Here is a 20,849-nt window from a genome sequence, read left to right on the forward strand (position 1 = left end):
TTTGTTCCAACACTTAGTATATCAAAAGAAATAATTTATTGATTTAATTGGTAGATACAAGTAACCTTAGAAGGAAAACTAAAAAGAAACATAGGGAGTAATCAATTATATATTATTATATTTTGACTAAGAAAATTAGCCATTATTATGACACATTTTAGTCAACAAAATTATTATATTCCATTACCCCTCAAATATTTTTTTATTACTATATGCCATAAAGTTACGAGCCACTCACTCTCTTTTTCTTCTTCTACCATTATAAATATATAGAGTCCTGATAGGTATACCACCATAGGTGGCAATACCACTCCTACACCCACATAAAAAAATGACATGTGGCAATGTGGGCCCCACACTCCACTAATTGTCTCTCTTTTCCTTTTTCCTTCATCCCTCTCTTCTCTTTTCCTTCATCCCGCTCCATTTCCTCTCATTCGATGTTGCTTCACCGTTGAAGGTGAGTTATTTCTTGTTTTTGCCTCTTCTAACATCTGGTCTGATTGTATTCATTTAACGTTATTTTCCACATGATTGTTTACATCGAGGGTCATTTGAGTTTTTATTTCAATCTTGTTTTGGTTAAAATGCAGTTCAATGGAGTATGGGTTTGTTGGGTCAAGGTTTTAGTGTTGGAACTGATGATTCATCAAATCAGTGTTTATGTAAAGTTGATATAAAACCTTGGGTGTTTTCAAAGAGAAAGGTTTGTAAGAGTTAGAAGCTTATTGTTGTAAGATTGATGTGTATTTGGATCTTTCTTCTGCTAGATTTTGTGTTGGATCTGAACTGTTGCAGTTTTTTTTGTAGGAATAGTTGTTGATAAACAAGTGGCTCTTCTTCTTGGTTGGTTGCTCATGTTGATTGATTCACAAAAGTATTTTCTATGTTTGTACGGATGGTTTAATTTCGATTTCATTGAGGGAAATTGTGTTTACATGTTAAGTGAATTGCAAATATTGATCTGGTTTATCTGCTTTATCTTTTAATAGTAGCAGTACTACTAGTTAATTACATGATTATATTGATTAGTTAAAAAGAGATTGTAAGCAAAATCCTCGTTATTTATCTACTCTATAATAGCCTATGAAGCATGATATGTTTATATGTCGTAATGTTGCTTGTTATAACTTGGTATAGTTTCTAATTATCTCAAAGACATGTGTGTTTATGGAGTGATGCGCTATATAATTTTCATGAGATAATAGTTTGCAGGTAGAACAGTTATGCTATTTATCTATGTAGAACAGGTAGAACAGTTTGGAGGAGGATCATTCCTTTTCGGTAAAATCGATGTACGATAAGTTGGTAGAGAGGGAGGTTTTGGAGGTCCTTCGTCCGGAAGGGGAGAGGAGGGTGTTCCGTCAAATTTGGAAGACCGGGGCACCATCCAAGGTGATTGCCTTTGTTTGGAAAGCTCTTTTAGACCGTATCCCGGCTCGAATTAACTTGGAAAAACGGAATTGTTTAACGCTTAATATTGGTAATAATTGTGTTTGGTGTGGGGAGTTGCTGGAGAATGTATCGCATCTATTCCTTCATTGTGATATGGCGAGGAATGTTTGGTTGAATTTGATGTTGTGGCTTGATTTGAATTTCGTTATGCCGCCAAATTTGTTTATACATTGGGAGTGTTAGAGTGGTGGTCCTATGCATAAAAAGGTTCGGAGAGGTTTGCGTATGATTTGGGAGGTAGTAATTTGGGTGATTTGGAAAGCGTGGAAGGAGACCATTTTTAAAAATGCGATTATTTCGTGGGTAGATTTGGTGGAGGAGGTGAAGGTGATGTCTTGGAGGTGGATCCTTGGTAGAACTACAGTTCCTACTTTGTATGTTTTATGAGTGGAGTTGGAGCCCTCGGGAGTGCTTGGTGCGCTAAGGAGCTGCGGCAACATTTCTGTTGTCTTTTGTTCCTGCTGTGCGGTTTGTTGTTTTGCTGTGACAGAGCTGCTAGCCTGCTGTAATGACAGTCCAGCAGCGCTTGCTGCTGTTGTTTGGTAGTTTGGGTTGTGGTTCCAATGCTTTGCACCTTTCCTTGGGGGTTGTTTGATAGTTCTTTTGGTGGGGCAGCTAGTGGTATAGCTATGGGACTGAATTTTGATGGCTTGAATTAGATTTCAGAGTCATAGCTTAAGCCATTGTTTAGTGCTTTGGTTTCGGCAGTCATGGTTCTTATGGTTTTTTTGGGTGATGTTAAGCTTATAGGCGGCATCTTTGTATTCTTTTGTTTTCCGTCTCTTTGCATCTTGCGAGAGTTCGGGTTTAATGATATTCGCCGTTTCAAAAAAAAGGTAGAACAGTTATGCAAGTAGATATAGCTGGCAGAGCACAAGGCTCTTACCATGGTTCCCTTGCGCACACTTTATTTCCCTTACAATCGCTGCTGCCGGCTGTCCAAACTCGCAATCGAAGGGCAAAGTCATCATGATTCTCTGTCATCATGATTCTCTGCCATGATATGCAAGTCGACGATATTGTTACAATTTACAATGCCACAATTACTTCTAACCGTATAAAGTATGAACAATGTAAATATCAATGTTATTTTGCATTGTAATTGTTTTATTTGCTGCTATTCTATTTTATTTGTACAATATGAGTAAATAGCTTAAACTCAGAAACATATATTGCCTTAAATTTCCTTAAAATGATATTATTTTCACCACATTGTATCACTTTTGATATTTTAGTGATAAATTGTCTTAAAATGATATTGTTTTCACTGGAAAATTATATATAACCAAATATCTAAAGCTTGTAACCGCAATTTTACAAAGGCGTAACCATGTTTTTTTTCGTGTATTTAAAATTGGTTGTCTCTATGTTTGCTAACCTCACAATAGAAAACTAAGACAATTAAGAATCCAAGAAACATATAATATCTATCACTTTTGTTATTTTAGTGATAAATTGATTTTAAAAGATATTGTTTTCAGAACAAAACTACATACAACCAAATTGTTGAAGGGTATAACCACACTTTCACAAAGGCATAACCATGTTTTTTTCCCGTGTTTGAAATTGGTTGTTTATAAGTTTATTAGCCTCACAACAGAAAAGTAATGCAATTAAGAGTCCAAGAAACATAGAATCTCTATCTCATTTGATATTTCAGTGAAAAATTGTCTTAAAATTATACTGTCTTAATAGAAAAACTACATATAACCAAATATTTGAAGCATATAACCACAATTTTACAAACGTGTAACCATGTTTTTTTCCAGAGTTTAAAATTGGTCGTTTATAAGTTTGTCAGCTCACAACAGAAAACCAATGCAATTTTTGGTGTTCATAATGATGTACTCAACCATGTAACTTAGTTCGTTGTAATGGGTTGTCTGATATAAACATTTTTAAGGGTTAATTAGGGAGAGTTTGAAGGTGAGTCTTTGTGAATTATATTTACGGTAAAAAGGTATATACGACAACTCTAGATAACTCCAATTACAACTTACAATGTTGCATTTGCAGTTGCTTTAGCCACAATCACATATGTCATTGCAACTTCTATTTGAAACTATGGGTCTAGCTTATTCAACATATAGAATTAGGCTAAGTTTAAAACTTGCATCTTCGTGAAAAATCTTTCTTTGATTTGAGAGGAAAGGGGACCTGTGGAGGAGAGAACGTGTTGCAGAGACCGAGTTTTTTTTTTTTTAATTTGACAAGGTTTATATGGGTTTTGACTACATTTTTTATAGCCAAATATATGGTATGTATGACCATATTTTTACACATGCGTGACCACTATTTTTTCATAAATTAGAACTTGTCCGTCCTTAGGCGTGATAAACTTGCCGATTGTAAAACATGTTATTTATGGTTGGAAATGCTTTTAGTGCAGTGATCAAATGAGATTATGCATTCGATTCGCCTAAAACGAAATTATTTACATCTGGGAAATATAAACTAGCCAAATATATGGTCTGTATGACCACATTTTTAAAAATACGTGACCACTATTTTTTCATAAATTAGAACTTGTCCGTCCTTAGGCGTGATAAACTTGCCGATTGTAAAACATGTTATTTATGGTTGGAAATGCTTTTAGTGCAGTGATCAAATGAGATTATGCGTTCGATTCGCCTAAAACGAAATTATTTACATCTGGGAAATATAAACTAGCCAAATATATGGTCTATATGACCACATCTTTACAAATATGTGACCACTATTTTTTCATAAATTAGAACTTGTCCGTCTTTAGGCGCGATAATACCTTTTTATTTTCATGCTCGTCTATTTCTCCACGTCATTTTTGTGGAAGGAGTACATTCGGGCACATTAGTGAATCTCTATTGATGACCATGACTGAGAGGTGAAATGATATCCATCTGTTACGATCAATGATAATTTGGACACTCAAAAATTGCAGTTACTCCTTTGATAAAACGTGGTTAAACAGATTTAGAATTTGGTTAGTTTTCCAACTCTATCAAATTTTTGAAAAATCCTTACAATTTTTGAGATTTCTCTAAACTTATCAGAGAAATATCACGAGTGTTCCCCTTTTATGTATCTTGTACTGTTATGAGGTGATATCAAAGGTGTAACCATAATGTTTCTTGGAGTCTAAAATGCGTCTTTGATTTTATCAGAGGTTTGCGTGCGTAAAGATGAACACTTTGAAAACCTAAATAGTGCTAACTTTGTATATCTCAATGACAAATTGGCTCGAATAGATATTGTTTACACATATTAAAAGAAAACTACTGCAATTCCAAAAACTACTCAAATTCAAAGACCAAACAACATGGAAGGTGATAAATTTTTATTGTTCACTGATAAATTATCTTAAAAATTCATCGGAAAAATAAAGATAACCAAAAACTTGAACAATATAACCACTATGTTTCGAAGGCGTAACCATATTTTTCTTCCTGTTTTCAAAATTGGTCATCTATAAGTGTATCGACGTTAGAACAGAAAACAACTGCAATTCAGAGTCCAAGCAACATGGAAGGTGACACCTTTTTTATACTACAAGTGATAAATTATCTAACATTGTCTATAAGCGTACCAACATGACAAAAGAAAACTACTCCAATTTAGAGCTTAAGTAACATGGAAGGTAGTAATATTTAATATCTCACTGATAAATTGATATTGTTTACAGAAGAAAATTACATATAACTATAGAAATGAACAATGTAACCACAATTTTGCCACTATGGCGTAGTCATTAATTTTTCCTACGTTTAAAATTAGTTATCTTTAAGTGGATCAACCTAACAACAGAAAAATTATGCAATTAAGAAACCAAAGCTCCTTGCATCCCAACTAGGTCATAATTTCCTCAACACATTTCCATTCATTTTTATGGGGGTCTTCATGTTCAATAGATATCGGAACGGCGACTCCATAATATTGCTCTTATGTGCAGCGGACAAATCTTTGTTAATTTCAACCAGCCCATCTGTGCAGCACATGATTTCTTATCTTTGCCTAAAAAATAAACATCGATTATGCATTAAAAACATAAGAGACGAACAATTACATAAACATTAATTGTAATTAGTTAAAGAGTACTTACATCGATATCCCTTGCATCATCAAATCACTAACACCTACAACTCTTAAAACAGGGTCATACATACAACAATATTATCCAAAATACCAAGATCAGCCCCCACTTGTTTACCTGAACTATATGAAAAAATCCATCTTATAACTAAAATACAAACACATGTTATAATCACACATTTTTCACAAAAACTAAAGATCGTTCTAGAGATAATATAGTGACAAGTTAATGTTTTCCTATGTATGTCATGATAGGCATACTAACAAAAAATTATCTGCACTTAACCATATTTTAATAAAGATGTAACCACATTTTTTTCTTCAATTTTTTAGCACTTGACCATTTTTTAATAAAAGTGTGACCACAATTCTTTTGATTAAGAGTTTGACACTAACTCTCTACGTGATATCATTTAGAGGAACAACCAAAGACAGACTAAATAATTTGGGGAAAACTTATGATTTTTTACTAACAATAATACAATGATAAATGAATGTTCTTCTATGTATAACATGTTTCAGACAAACTAACTTAAAATAGATTCACTTAACCAACACAAATTACCATCCCAAACACATATGCAATTCCCATCAAGTGTGAGCATCAACATAATAAGAGCCTCTAAAACTATATGTAGCAAATATCATATAGACAAGGAGCTAAAATGAAGCAATCCGACAATAGCTACAAAGATTTTAAAAACATTATACATCTATTTGAAACTAAAAATGGGACATGGTATTGACACACAAAGATTGTCATGCACTAACCAAACAACAAAAGAAATATCAAAAAAATGGAAGAATCAAACACAAACAAAATTGAAGTTATTAGAAATCAAAGGGATTCTGCACCAATGTGATTCTTTCAAAATTAGAAATCAAATTACAAATTTACAATTCAATCTTCTCACAAACACATATCAACATGTGTAGTCATATATAAACAACAGTGAATCCCAAATTGTGTTCTCAAAGGAAACGAAAAAACACTGATTCTAAATGAATCTCACAGAAAACGAAAAAACAATGACAATGAGGTAAATCTCAAACAAGAACATAATTGAGAATATTAGGATTTTCAATCCTGAAGAAAACACTGCAAAATTAAACTGAAGAAATCATACTGGTTTGTGAAGAGGGAGAAGCTGATGGATATGTGCGTTGAGAGGTTTGGATCTCGTTTTCTTCGGCTTTAGAGTGTGGCGGCGATGGTGGTGAGAGAGGTTTGGATCTCGTTTTCTTTGTTGCAGATGGTGGTGAGAGAGATCTGTTGTGGGTTTAGAGAGAGAAAGAAGAAGAGGACAATGGAAGAGAAAATGGTGAAATATCTAAAATATCCCTGCCACATAAGGGGTGTACACAAAGTGGTATAGAAAAAGGGTGTACATGAATCATTTTCCTTATAAATATCCACTGAAATTCTACCATTATAAATATCCACTGAATCAAAGTGGGAAGGAACAAAATCTACAAATTTTGTAGTTTACCTGTCTCTTCTTTCCACTAACACAAACATGGTTCAAAACAAAACTAAAAGTACCATGTTTATGTTTCTGATCTTCATCATAAACATAATCATAGTAACATCAGCGGATCTTCGACCTGGGTATTACTCAAAAACATGTCCACAAGCTGAAACAATTGTCAGAGATGTTATGAGAAATGCTCTTAAAAAAGAACCAAGAAGTGTTGCATCAGTTATGAGATTTCAATTTCATGATTGCTTTGTTAATGTATGTTCTATCTTTACTCTTTCTTACAATCAAAATTCTATGTTTTCAATCAGTTATTTTTTAGATTTATATATCTCTTTAATCTCTACAAATATTTTGTCACATAATTGCAATAAAATTTTTTGGTCAAAGATTTAAAATAAAATATGTAAAGCGCCCTATTATTATTTTTTAAATAAAATAATGATAGGAATTAAAATATATTTATTTTTATTTATAAAATGATTTTTCTTTGGCTGAATGAGTTGTTTAATTTGTGCAGGGGTGTGATGGTTCTGTGTTGCTTGATGATACACCAACTATGCTTGGAGAGAAATTGGCTCTTTCAAATATAAATTCACTCAGATCATTTGAAGTTGTTGATGAGGTTACGGAGGCTTTAGAGAAGGCTTGTCCTGGTGTTGTTTCTTGTGCTGATATCATAATCATGGCTTCTAGAGATGCTGTAGCACTGGTTTGTATTTCTCTATATCTTACAATAATTTTATGATTTATGAAAAGGAAAAAAAAATTTACTAATGAATTTGACTCTTTTTTATTGTTTGTTTATTTACTCTTCATTATTTAAAAAAAATAAATATGACTCTTCTAGAAAATCAATAATTAGTATTTTAATTTTTTATTGTATGTGCACATAATATTTACAATTGATTTATTAGTATTGCAAAAAAAAATTTGATTTATTAGTTTGACAGTTGAGATTATTTATTTTATCACAGAAAGTGATAAAATAAATCTATTTTAGGTTTTCAAAATTATCACCAATCTTTTGTGTGTTTCTCCAATGCTAAAATGTTTACCATATTGATCTAATTTGTAGCTATCTTTTTTTGTTGAATTATTTTTCCCTTTTCCAATATTGTCCATATAAATTAGACACATTATCGAGAAGAAAATAGATTTGGTGCAAAAATTGTGTCGCATATAGTTTTTATTCTCAACAGTTTGATCTCGAATTTAAGGACTGCGTCTTTTAAATCTTATTTTGTTATTGTGTAATCTGAGCCATCCGATCTCAAATTAATGAGATCCAGATCCTTGCTGAGACTGCATATTCAAATTCCCTATTTTTATTTCCCTTTCATTGCAGACAGGAGGACCTAATTGGGAAGTGAGATTAGGAAGATTGGACAGCTTAACAGCAAGTCAAGATAACTCCAGTAATATCATGCCAAGTCCAAGATCTAATGCCACTGCTCTCATTAATCTCTTCCAAAAATACAAGCTCAGTGTTAAAGACCTTGTAGCACTCTCAGGATCACACTCTATGGGCAAAGCTCGTTGTTTTTCAATCATGTTTCGGCTATACAATCAATCCGGTAGCGGAAAGCCTGACCCTGCAATTGATCCTGTATTTAGGGAAGAACTTGACAAGCTATGTCCTCGAGATGTTGATCAAAACAAGACAGGAAACCTTGATGCAACTCCTGTGATTTTCGATAACCAATATTTCAAGGACTTGGTTGGTGGAAGGGGATTTCTCAACTCGGATCAAACACTTTTCACTTTTCCACAAACAAAAGGGTTTGTGAGTTTGTTTAGCGAAGATCAAAGTGAGTTTTTCAAAGCATTTGTTGAAGGAATGTTGAAATTGGGTGACTTGCAGTCTGATAAGCCTGGTCAAGTTAGGAAGAATTGCTGAGTTGTCAATGCTCGTCCTGCTCATATCCTGTCTGAAGACAAGATAAAGAATAGTGATCAATCAGTATAAATTACATGCTTTTATTCAAAGACTCCGGATTAATAAGACGCTGTTCTAATTTTCAATTCGTGAAAGAAATCTATGACGAATTCAATGTATCGCGTCATTGCGGATTTTAGTATATGAAACTTCTCATCCCAGTTAATAAGATATACAATCTTTCAAATTTTTTGTAGTTGTCATGCTTCCAAATAGCTTTCTTTTCATTATTCCTTATCTAATAGAAAAAGTCTAAATATTGATAAAAGTTTTAGTGTTTAGCCAAAGATCAATAGATACAAGTTATAGCATATTATCAATAATAAAGAAGGAAGAAGAATTGTGTACCTTTATATTAGGTTGATGAAGGATAACCGCCGACAAGCATGAAATGGATGACTACCCTCATTCCGTCTAGCTTTAGGTTTTCACAATGTTGTTCAGAATAATTAACGGTCTAATGTGATGGCGTTTAAATAGCTAAACGACTGAGGGCAGGGACCTCTCATTGGGCTTATCTAAATGGTTCAACCCATCACGGTCCATTTAGTAACAATAGCCCAATCACTCAAATTCATCATATAATGAGTGTTTAACACAATAGACCATAATTTATATTATAAGATTAACTTATAATAATTGATTATTGTCAATCCAAAATTGATTAATTAAATAATTAATCCAACAATCTCCCACTTGGATGACAATACTCAATTACTAAAAGAATATAATATTTCACTTGTCATAAAGAATTAATTTTAAAATTATATGTATGGTCAAATCACTAATCATTCTAGAGTGAAGTTAGCTTTATATGTATGGTCAAAGACTCACTTTTCAAACAAATGAATTTATAGTGACACATTTGAATTAAAAAGAATGTGTCATTAAAGAATGGCCCAAGCATTTTAAAAAAATACTATAACAAACTCACACTAACCCAAAATATCATAGACTTAATCAAATCATTATGAGTTACAATACTCGTATATATAAGTCTGTGGTTAGTGGTTCTGCCAATGAGTTTTCAATTCCATAAAAGTCATATATCCCCATATGTATAAGAATAGTAATTACTTATAGGGATAGCCTATAAAGAGAGAGTAATTACATTAGTCAAAATCGATAAATGTTCTACGACATTCAATTAATCCAAGTTTTATAAAAAAAATGTGACTATGAAAATCCATAAAAGCAAAATAGGAAATTCAATAATCCCCAAATTGGATTAACATAGACACTTAGTTTAAAAAAAAAAGATGTGGATTAATGTGGCCACTAGAATGTCAATAACAAAAGAACATTTATGATTATCTCAAATTATAAGTACCACAAGAACACAATATCATACTCGATAGGAGTATTGATATTATACATTGTACTTACTATTTATGGCCTCAAAAAATGTGGAATGTTGGTAAAACAGAAGCACAATGTATATTTGCATGCCAAGAAGTTATTGTGCATATTCCAACAAAATTGACTTAAGTATCCAATTATGATGCTCATTGAGATTGATAGAATTTTAATATATATCTCAATATAATATAATGAGACTAAAGTTTAAAGTCTCTTAAGCTATGCCATATTTTATAGTGTGCACAAGAGTATATGGCGATAACGAAAATAATATTGTGTACACATTTCTCTTGATCTCACATATATATAAACAAGAGTGAGATTTCTCATTTGAGCTCATAATATATAATGTTGTGTACACACTCCCACTGATCCCACATATATATAAACAAGAGTAATTACCAGCGCCATTTACAGTAGCGCTTCAAAAGCGCTATCTAAAGCAAAAAAAAAAGCGCTATATAAGTCCGATTTTGTAGTAGTGATTTGCGTGAGTTAACTCGCGCAAGTTGGCCGATGGTTAGAATTGAAGAACACACGTTTTTTGGTCTTTGGTCAGTTTTCAACATTCAATCTACACGTTTTTCTACCACTTTTACAACGTTTTTTTTTACCATATTTATGGTAGATACAAACTAGGTTACCATTTTTACCTATAAATACCCTCACAAACTTCCTCTTTTCCTCACATTATCTCCTCCCACTCTTTCTCTTTTTTTTTTTTGCTTCTTTAGTCTCTAGGCTCTTTATACCCCTTTAGGTATATAGTAGTGGCTCTTAGGGGAAATAGTGGTCGGTCGGGTTGGGGAAAAAGACGTCATCCCTTGAGGTAAAATTAGGTTTGCTTCCTTTTACTCCCAAAATCTTTTTACCGTGGGTAAAAAGAATCATCATGGGGGTATAAAAGGAACCAAATTTAAATTTACCTCAAGGGATCTTGATGTCGTTTTCCCCAACAGGAGTGATCACTATTTTTCCCAAAAGCTATTACTATATACCGAAGAGGGTAAAAATAACTTTTTACCCCAAGAAGGTAAAAATATATTAAGTAGATTAGTGAATTCAAATAAATATATGCATTGCTTATTGTAATGTTTGAATGACATTAATAAAACGAGAGTTATGTCTATTAATTTTGTTTTTTTATTTGTATTTATATTTGCATTTATTTTAAGTTTATGATTATGTTTTGAATAAATAAAATCGAATTTATTTTGTAATTCTGTATTTAATGAATAAATAAATTAGAATACATATTGAATTAGAATAAAATAGAATTTATTTTCTAATTTCGAATTTATTTCAAGTGCATAAATAAATTAGAATATAACAAATAAATAATTTGGAATAAAATGAACAAATAATTTAGAATAAAGTAAATAAAATAATTCAGAATAAAGTAAATAAAATAATTCCCACCTATAAATACCCATCCAAACTTCCCCATTTCCTCACACCATCTCACATTCTCTCCTCCCACACTCTTCCCCTCTTTCTCTAGGCTAGTGTTGCTCCTTTAGGTATATAAATAAATTAGAATAAATCAAATAAATAAATTCGAAATTAGAATAAAATGAATAAATTAAACGAAATTAGAATAAATAAATTAGAATAAGTACACAACATTAATTCAAATAAAAATGGCGTATTGAATAAATAAATTCGATAAGTACACAACATTAATTCAAAAAATAGAAAATTTTATTTAGTTATAATTTCATCTACGTTACATTACGTTGTGGTATCATTACATTACATTAGGTACCGAATGCACCTTCCAACTACAACAATTATCTTCCTCTGAAATGGTAAATTCAAACTGGCTAAACACCAGGACTCCAACATTTGCCCAACACTCATGTTTTTCCTTTGAAAAGAATAAATTTTTGTTAGGCTTGCTTTAGATGATGGTATTCAAGTGCCAACGAAATGAGGTTCATTCCTTGACACTTCAATACCTTCATCTAAACCAGCGCCCTAACAAGAATTTAATCTTTTCAAAGGAAACACATGAATGATGGGCGAATGTTGGGGACCTGGCGTTTAGCAAGTTTGAATTTCTATTTCAGAGGTAAGACAATTGTTATAGTTGGAAGGTGCATTCCCTACCTAATCACAATCTTCTGGCGGAATCAGACCCTTAATGATATCTTCAGTTCTCAGCAACGTTACCCGTATATCGATCCACTGGAACATGTTGTGTTCCCAAAACATGTTCTTCACGTTTTCATCGTTCGTTAATTCCACCCAACTGAATGATATTCTCCCGTCTTCGAGCATTGGACGTTTATAGCAAACACATTCCACCCTCCTTGTGTCTCCGGGGTTGACTACTTGGTTGAATTCATCCAGTTGATCCTTGAGACCTTTTAGCGTTACACCAAGGCACTGAATCTTCAACCGCTGAGGTTCTCCGCTGTTAAATTGTGCATGAACGTCGATCCACCCGACCGTTGTTTCAAATCTACACAATAAGAAATTAAAAACAATCAATGAAAAACTCATTCAAACATTTCATCAAACACTTGGAGTGCAAATTTTACATAAACCCTAAAAGTTATAACTACAACATAAACATGCACACATCTAAACAATTAAGCAATACTAGACTTTAGACCATTGGGACTCACGGGTCTTCTCAACTATAATAGATACCAATAAATAATCTTTAACCCGTAAGATCATGGGTCGATCAATAAACGCAAATTAGATTATTAGAGATACAATATTAAAATCAAATGATAATAAAAAAAAATTATAAAGAAAAAAGATAAAAAGAATACAAAATTATATTGTTGCACAGGTCAATTTTATTTATTACTTTTATAGTTAAACATAAAAAATTAATGCAGTTCATGGTTCCTAACAAATTATTTAGGGTATCCGAGTTTGCATGGAAATTAGGGTATTCTGTTTGTAAACGTATTAAATAAGTGTACAACAACTTGTCAAAAAAAAAAATCTACAGAAACAATAGGTTAAGTTGCTTATTTAAGGTAGCTGAGTTTGCATGGAAATTAGGGTATTCTGTTTGTAAACGTATTAAATAAGTGTACAACAACTTGTCAAAAAAAAAAATCTACAGAAACAATAGGTTAAGTTGCTGCAAACCTAATAAAATTACTCCATCCGTTTCAAAATGAGTGTCGTTTTAGCCAATTACACAGAGATTAAGGAATGAAATAAAGTAGTCAAATGTCATAGCAATTTTACCAAATTATCCTAATCAACTATTGGTTTGTTTTTCATTAAAGAAAAAATAATCCTTTGGAAGTAGTGTAACATAGTATTAATTGAAGGGTATAATTGAAAAGAAAAAGTTAGTATTGCATTGGAAACTGAAAGTGACATTCATTTTGAAACTTTTTTTTTTTGACTAAAACGACGCTCATTTTGAAACGGAGGGAGTAATAAATAATAAGGATACAGATTAAGATATCTATTAAATTAAAAAAATCTACAGAAACAATAGGTTAAGTTGCTGGAGACATAATAAAATTAATAAATAATATGGATACGGATAAGGATTAAGATATCTATTAAATTTTTCCTTTGAAAAATATTCACGGTTATTAGAGAGAAATGAAAAACATATATGATGCAAATTTAGAGCCAAAATCTTAGGATAGAGTTGTTGCAAACCTAATGAGGGATCAGTGGAGGGAAAAAAATTAGGTTAAGTTGCTGCAGACTTAACAAAATTAATAAATAAAGATAAGTCATTTACATGCAACATTGTATCATTTCTTGCAAAAAAAATCAAAATTTAAACAAACCCTAAATCTAAAAAAATTCTCTAAAACTCAAAACTACAACATAAACATGCAAATAACTAAACATTTATGCAAAACAAGTCATTTTCATGTAACATTGTGTGAATTCTTGCCAAAAAAACCAAAATTTAAACAAATCCTAAATCTAAATTTTTTCTAATTTAAGACAAAAAATTTAACATATAAACATAAAAGCTTAATGGTGTTTGATTATGAAAACTTACTTGTTATTGGAGTATTGTTTGATTTGAGATTGAAGGATTTGAGATTTGGGTGATTTGAGAGAGATTTGAGAAGAAAATTGTGGAAATGAGGATATGAGCTATTGTCTGTTCTTTAAAACAGCACGTAGCGTTAGGTAACGCTGCACATCTTAAGTTACGCTGCGTTAGTTAACTAACGCAGGGATAAAAATGGAATTAATGCTGGGCGGGAGCAATATCTGCTAGGTCTAAAACAATATTCTATATTTGAAGTTTGAACGGTGGTTAACCTTTCTGTTAGACAATATCAATAAACTTCTATTTATCCAGAAAATTATTCTAGAGGGAGAACATTTGATATAATTAGTTGCAATTTTTTTTCTCGTGAGCTTAGTTCAGTTGGCATGGACAATGCATAATATATGCAAGGTCCGGGGTTTAAACCCCAGTCACAAAAAAAAACTTTCTAAACATAGATCTATGATATGCTTATACAAAGACAACATATCTTTACATTAATTTACAATATGTTAACATCTCTTTACTTTAATTTACAATATATATCATTCAAGACATTAGCCCAAGAGTAGATTTTAAGTGACTTATATTTGAACGTATCAATAAACTTTCTATTTATCCAGAAAATATTCTAAAAGGGAGAACATTTGATATAATTAGTTGCAAGTTTTTTTAGACATTAGAAATGATAAAGATATTATAAACTCATAGTGACAAGTGGAGATGTCAATGTTCAAACTCCGATCATGACCCTAACAGTCTCGACATTTTTGTTGGTTGATGAATTGTGGAAAATTAGTAGCAAATTTAATACCACAACAAATTTATTTTAAAGCAAAATTAATCATAGGGATTATGCTGTCATTGTAAAGGGATTAAATTTGCTTTAAGGAAATTGTTTAAGAGATTGATTGGTTAAGACTATCCACAATGCAGCACCCCATTTGGGTGCCTAAATGAGTCCCGATTGTACACGTCATTCGTTTTATAATTAATACGTAATAATCATCCAATCTCTCCAACCCAGCACCTCAAAATCTATATGATATAAATTTACGACCTGTTTCATCGCCCTTTATGGAAATGATTTCCTTTTGCTTTGGTGTTGACATGTGTCGCTGTTTCTCATGGTTTTGAATTTCAAGCAAGTGTCGACATGTGGCACCCTTCTATTCTTTTATTCTCAAGCCTTTGAATTATTATAACTTTCCCTATTATTTTTTGTAATTAATTTTTGTTACCATGTATATCAATTTGATACCCTATCTAAGGATTTGTATTATAATTTTCCTCTGTTTAGTTTCGTCGTAGTAGTAGTAATAATAATAATAATAATAATAATAATAATAATAATAATAATAATAATAATAATAATAATAGTTTTATTACAACAAATAATGGTATCAATAATGACAAAAATGTATTTTTTTAATAATATAATCATGCCCAAAAATAAAATCGGTTACAATGTCAATACTCATTGTTTATTGTTAAGAATGATAATCTATTTTTTTCTTTACAATATATGCACACAAAAAAAAGTTTTTGGACGAACGAGTATTGCAAGGCTTTAATTGCTGGTTTAATTTAGGAGTTTAAATTGCCATATATGTTGCACGTAATTGATGAAAGGAAACATGTATTGCATGGTACTAATAGGTTAACGGCAGACTTATGATTGGTAAGCTTTAACAAAACAAATAAAAATTAATGTATTTTGTTTAATAGCTAAGATATGCGCTCAAATTTCTTCAAAAAAAAAAAAGGATATCAGTTCAAATTAAATATTGTTATTTTACGAAATTGTCCTGAAAAATCAACTATAAATTAGACATGTTGGCCAACAGCTTATTCACATCACAACTCCAATTATGCAGTTGTCTTTCTTTCTATTTCGTTTCTTTTTCTTTGCGTCATCTTCGTATCTCTCTCTATAATCAAATGTCTCCAAAGATCGACTTTGTTTATGATATATCCCATTTGAAAGAAAGTTAGAATATCAGGGTACAAGATGTCCGGTTTTGGTTTGCGAGAGATATGAACAAGGACAAACTTCCTTACTCCTTGGAGATGGTTCTAATGAGCAATAAGGTTGTTTGACCTCGATTTTTTTTATTTTTATATTTTTATATCTGCTTTTATATTAGATCGTTTTTTTGTTCGTCTGTTTGTTTGTTTTTATATATTTTTTTGATCAATATAAATGATACCCGATCCTAATATCTCTCATTCACATCAAGAAACTTGGAGTATCAATGGTCAAATCATGTGGTTGATTTATTTAGTTATTTTTTCCGTTTAAAATTATAGCATTAGTCTAATTTCTTTGTCCGATGTCTCCTCTCATTTTTTGTATTCTGAGACGCGTTCGTGAAGACAAAAAAAAAAATCAATGTACGAAATCTTAATAAGATACAAAATCTTGATCATTTAATGAGATCTTTTTTTTACGGAATTAACGAGTTCCCTTATTTAGTGTAATACCACATTAGGTAATTAATGTTTCATGCCATATATAGTTACGGTATATAATTTTTCATCTACATCACTGAATTTTTTTTGAATCTATAATTCAATGTACGTATCCTCATTTCAATGTGATATAGGCAATTAGCTATAATTTTACATGTACGAATCCTATAATTTTTCGTTTACATGCCCTATATAACTATATAATTATATATCATAATGTGTAGCCTTTCAAAAAAAAAAAATCATAATGTGTAGTATTTATTTATAATATTGTTTATTATTTGTTTGTATTAATTTGTCTCTCTAATTGCTAATTAAGTAGATATCAAATTGAATGACTTCCTCTAAATGAAATAAGACCGGAATATCTTTAACGTAAAAACTCGACTTCGGCCATTACCTCTTTAAACATATAATTTTAAACCATTGAACCGTTTAGTTACAACAAAAATCTCTTCATTTGGAGTTTATATTTCAAAAAGCATGAATTTGAAATAAAATACCTCAAGTCTAAAATATATAATCATTTATTTGTCCACATGCTATTTATAAAAAATATAAAATACCTCAAGTCTAAAATTTCAATTTTGTTGATAACTGGTTATATTAATTTTATACATTTTTTAGTTACGAAATCTATTATAGAATATTCGTTTTATACTGAAATGCATAAAAAAAATATAAAACACATGTAGTAGTAAATGTGACAAATAAGTATGATAAAGTTTGTGTTAATATCAATTAATTCACAATTCCTCAAAATAGTCGATTATCTCATATGATTATGATAGAGTAAAACGTTTTAAATGTCATAAACTAAGAAGATTCTAAATCCCCTTTTGATTAGTCTTATTAAGTACCCCATCCATCTCAAGTTATGAGTCTTTTTGGAGAAGATGTGAATTCTTCGTATCACATTCATTTTGGGGTGTCTCTAATATGAACCAAAAAAATAATTTGAACATTAACCTTTAAAATTTTAGTAAAAAAATAAATTTTATAATATTCAAAATTGAAGAATAAAAAATAATAATATATCAAACTTAACTAATAATAAAAGGATATACCATTAGATTGGGTCTAAAAAGACAACCCCACTAATGCCTATAAGCAACACTCGATGTCTAGAAGCAACACATTTTGTTAGCTCAAGTACATTGTCAAATGAGCAAAGTTCTCTACATTGTCGTCTAGATGCAGTGAAAAATAAGTAAGGGTTTCCTTTTCTTTATGAACAGGTAGAAGTTATATCTGAGAGTAGAATCCATTTTCGAATATAGAATATAGTCACTCTTACTTGAAACTAATAATAAAAGGATCCACCATTAGACTGGGTCTAAAACAGACAACCCCGCTAATGCCTATAAGCAACACATTTTGTTAGCTCAAGTACATTGTCAAATGAGCAAAGTTCTCTACATTGTCGTCTAGATGCAGTGAAAAATAAGTAAGGGTTTCCTTTTCTTTATGAACAGGTAGAAGTTGTATCTGAGAGTAGGATCCATTTTCGAATATAGAATATAGTCACTCTTACTTGAGAAAATATGGAAATAGTTGACATTATGACTATGCAAAGATTAATTTTGTGTGCCTACAAAAAACCAAGTGGGGTGAGTGAAAAAGCGAAAGAATTAGAAGTTAGCATTGGTACACTGACAAATTATAAAGTTAGATCGAGAAATGAGATAGGAATTATCGTGGATAATGAGTGGAAGAATGATATTATGAATGTAAAATAGATATGAGACCTTATCGTAACCCTAAAATTTGTAAGGAAACAATACATCTTTAATGTTATTAGTCATCACACATCATTTGTAGTGTTGGAAGAATATCTTAAAGTTAGTTTTTCGAAGTATTTAGAATACTTCATTTAGGATATTCCAGTAGGAGAAAATTTTACCTAGGAGGGGATCTAAATGGACATGTAGGGCCGATAGTGTTTCAAGAAGTTTTTAAGGTGTGCATGGGTGGTATGACATTGGGGAGTTAAATGCAAACGGTAAATTCATCACAAATTGTATGTTGACTTTTGATCAAACATTGAGATGTCATGTTCTCAGATAAATTTATTTCTTACTATGAAATATAACAAAAAGATTTGTTTGGAATATAAAGTCTTTCCTGGAGTGAGTTTGACTATCTAACATAGATTATTGGTTACATATGTAAAGGTTAAAAGGAGAGAGAATATAAGAAGACGCAGTTAGACTCCCATGATAAGCTAAGTGATGACATTTATAGGGTGAAAATGAAAGTATTTTCCAACACATTATTTTAATGGGAAGTTTCACGAAGCTACATGGAAACACAAGTGATATGTGGGGTAAGATGGAATATGAGATTAGAAAAGTAGAAGAATAGACACTAGGATAATCAAAATGTTTTGGACCTAGGAGCAAATAATATTGGTGGTTGAGAAAAGTGTTCAAAGTAAAAAGAGAATCAAAATGGAATGTTTTAAAGAGTACATCTATGTGTAAAAGGGCCAAATTTTGGGAAAATTATAATAGAGCTAAGAAAGGGACAAAAAAGGGATTGAATGAAGCAATTGCACAAGATTTGGATGGGTTACACCAATACTATTACTTAGGCACCAAGGAGTGAGAAAAATCTATATATAGTCTTGCTAAGGGATGAGAAATAAAGATACGAGATTTGGATCAAGTGAAGTGTATTAGAGATGAGGAAAGAGATATAAAGAATATATGGAAGAATCACTTCCGCAACTTATTTAATGAAAGGAATGAGATCTTACCGGACTCTAACTGGTTAAACACTGGAGAGGAAGATTTAAAACTATAACTATTTTTGTCAGATCCAAGAACATGAGGGGAAAAAACTTTGAAAAGGATGAGTAATGACAAAGAAGTCTGACATGACAACATACCAATTGAAGTGTATAAAATACTAGGAGAAAGAGGGATGGGGTAGCTCACCAAATTTTTTAACAAAATCACGAGGTCAAAGGAAATGTCGAATGAGTGGATCTGGTCTATAAGAACGAGAGAGATATACAAAAATGGGAAAATTACAAGGGAATTAAACTTATGACGCATACTAGAGGTTGAAATGGGCTAGACCGGGCCGAGCTTTGTAAGGCATAAGCCTTCCCTACTTCAAAAATTATAGGCATGAGCCTGACCTATTACCCCTCATAGGCTCATTTTCAAGGTATAGTCTGACTTTTTTTTTCATTGTGTGCGTAATTTTCATTACAGGGCATGCAACTTCTATATAAGCAATACCTCCTGCAATTAACTTCTAATTGATGCACTTTTCGGGTATAACAACCATGAGATTTTTTTTGCTTTGTTTTGACCTCCTTTGTACTGTCTGGTATGTAACGATAGTGTGTTCTTTAATTATCAAAGTAATAGACATTAGACCACTGATTTTGTAAAAAAATGGAAACAAAACCAAACAATATTTGTGTAGCACAAGCTATATTCATACACACCCATTAAAAATCTAACATTTGTTGTCGTTTGCTGGGTATCTACGTCAAACACTGACTATTTATAAAAAAATACAAATATTTTAGTTTTTATGATTAATATAATATGTTTCTGTTGCAAATAGTAATACACAGTAGGTCAACGTAATTTTGAAAATATATTAAACATGCTAAGTTCAACAATGAATACATTTTATACACTATACTTTATAATTTTAAATCCAAATTCTTTGATCCTTATATACAATATTTAGATATTTCAAAATATATATCACATTAAGATGATTTTTTATAATGTCGAATTTGGTTTATAATCATACTTACAACTTTAAGATACATGATATATAATCAAGACATTTGATCAAGAAAGTATATTATTTTCCCGTGCAGTGCACGGCTAAAAAGGCATGGTTTAAAAAAAATGGTTAACATACTCATGCACAAAGTATTGTGTGCCAGACTCCATAAATATATTTATCTATTTAAGTAGTAATAATAAACAAACACAGTAGTCTTTCAGAAAAAATTAACAAATACACTATTGAATATTTTTTATTTGATGAGAATAAGTTTATACAACAATATATAGAATAGAAAGAGAGAATTTAAATATGAGTGTATGCACGT

At 31.2% G+C, this 20,849-nt stretch overlaps 1 protein-coding gene and 2 long non-coding RNA genes across 3 annotated transcripts; 2 read left to right on the plus strand and 1 right to left on the minus strand.

Annotated features, from left to right (window-relative positions):
• Window positions 1-274: 274 nt before the first annotated feature.
• On the plus strand, window positions 275-2,711 carry LOC146927501 (uncharacterized). Its single transcript, XR_015005692.1, has 3 exons — window positions 275-460; window positions 594-706; window positions 811-2,711. It is a non-coding gene; the product is annotated as an uncharacterized LOC146927501 (long non-coding RNA).
• Window positions 2,712-5,047: 2,336 nt separating this feature from the next.
• LOC146927502 (uncharacterized) lies at window positions 5,048-6,824 on the minus strand. The gene is made up of 3 exons (XR_015005693.1): window positions 6,651-6,824; window positions 5,534-5,567; window positions 5,048-5,445 (listed from the first exon to the last, which is right to left on the minus strand). It is a non-coding gene; the product is annotated as an uncharacterized LOC146927502 (long non-coding RNA).
• Window positions 6,825-6,921: 97 nt separating this feature from the next.
• On the plus strand, window positions 6,922-9,127 carry LOC146927503 (peroxidase 17-like). Its single transcript, XM_085700744.1, has 3 exons — window positions 6,922-7,259; window positions 7,522-7,713; window positions 8,350-9,127. Exons 1-3 carry the CDS (start codon window positions 7,041-7,043, stop codon window positions 8,899-8,901), a joined length of 963 nt encoding a protein of 320 aa, XP_085556870.1. The 5' UTR covers window positions 6,922-7,040; the 3' UTR covers window positions 8,902-9,127.
• Window positions 9,128-20,849: the final 11,722 nt, after the last annotated feature.

Source organism: Medicago sativa, chromosome 4 (assembly GCF_051527215.1).
Source record: "Medicago sativa cultivar Bolivia chromosome 4, Bolivia_mono, whole genome shotgun sequence".
Lineage (NCBI taxonomy): Eukaryota > Viridiplantae > Streptophyta > Magnoliopsida > Fabales > Fabaceae > Medicago > Medicago sativa.

Excerpts from the sequence above, each read along its gene's own strand:
- LOC146927503 (XM_085700744.1), top strand. The coding sequence starts at position 7,041 with ATGGTTCAAAACAAAACTAAAAGTACCATGTTTATGTTTCTGATCTTC. Across the intron at positions 7,260-7,521 it reads TTCATGATTGCTTTGTTAAT|GGGTGTGATGGTTCTGTGTT; the intron begins GTATGTTCTATC and ends TAATTTGTGCAG. Across the intron at positions 7,714-8,349 it reads CTAGAGATGCTGTAGCACTG|ACAGGAGGACCTAATTGGGA; the intron begins GTTTGTATTTCT and ends CTTTCATTGCAG.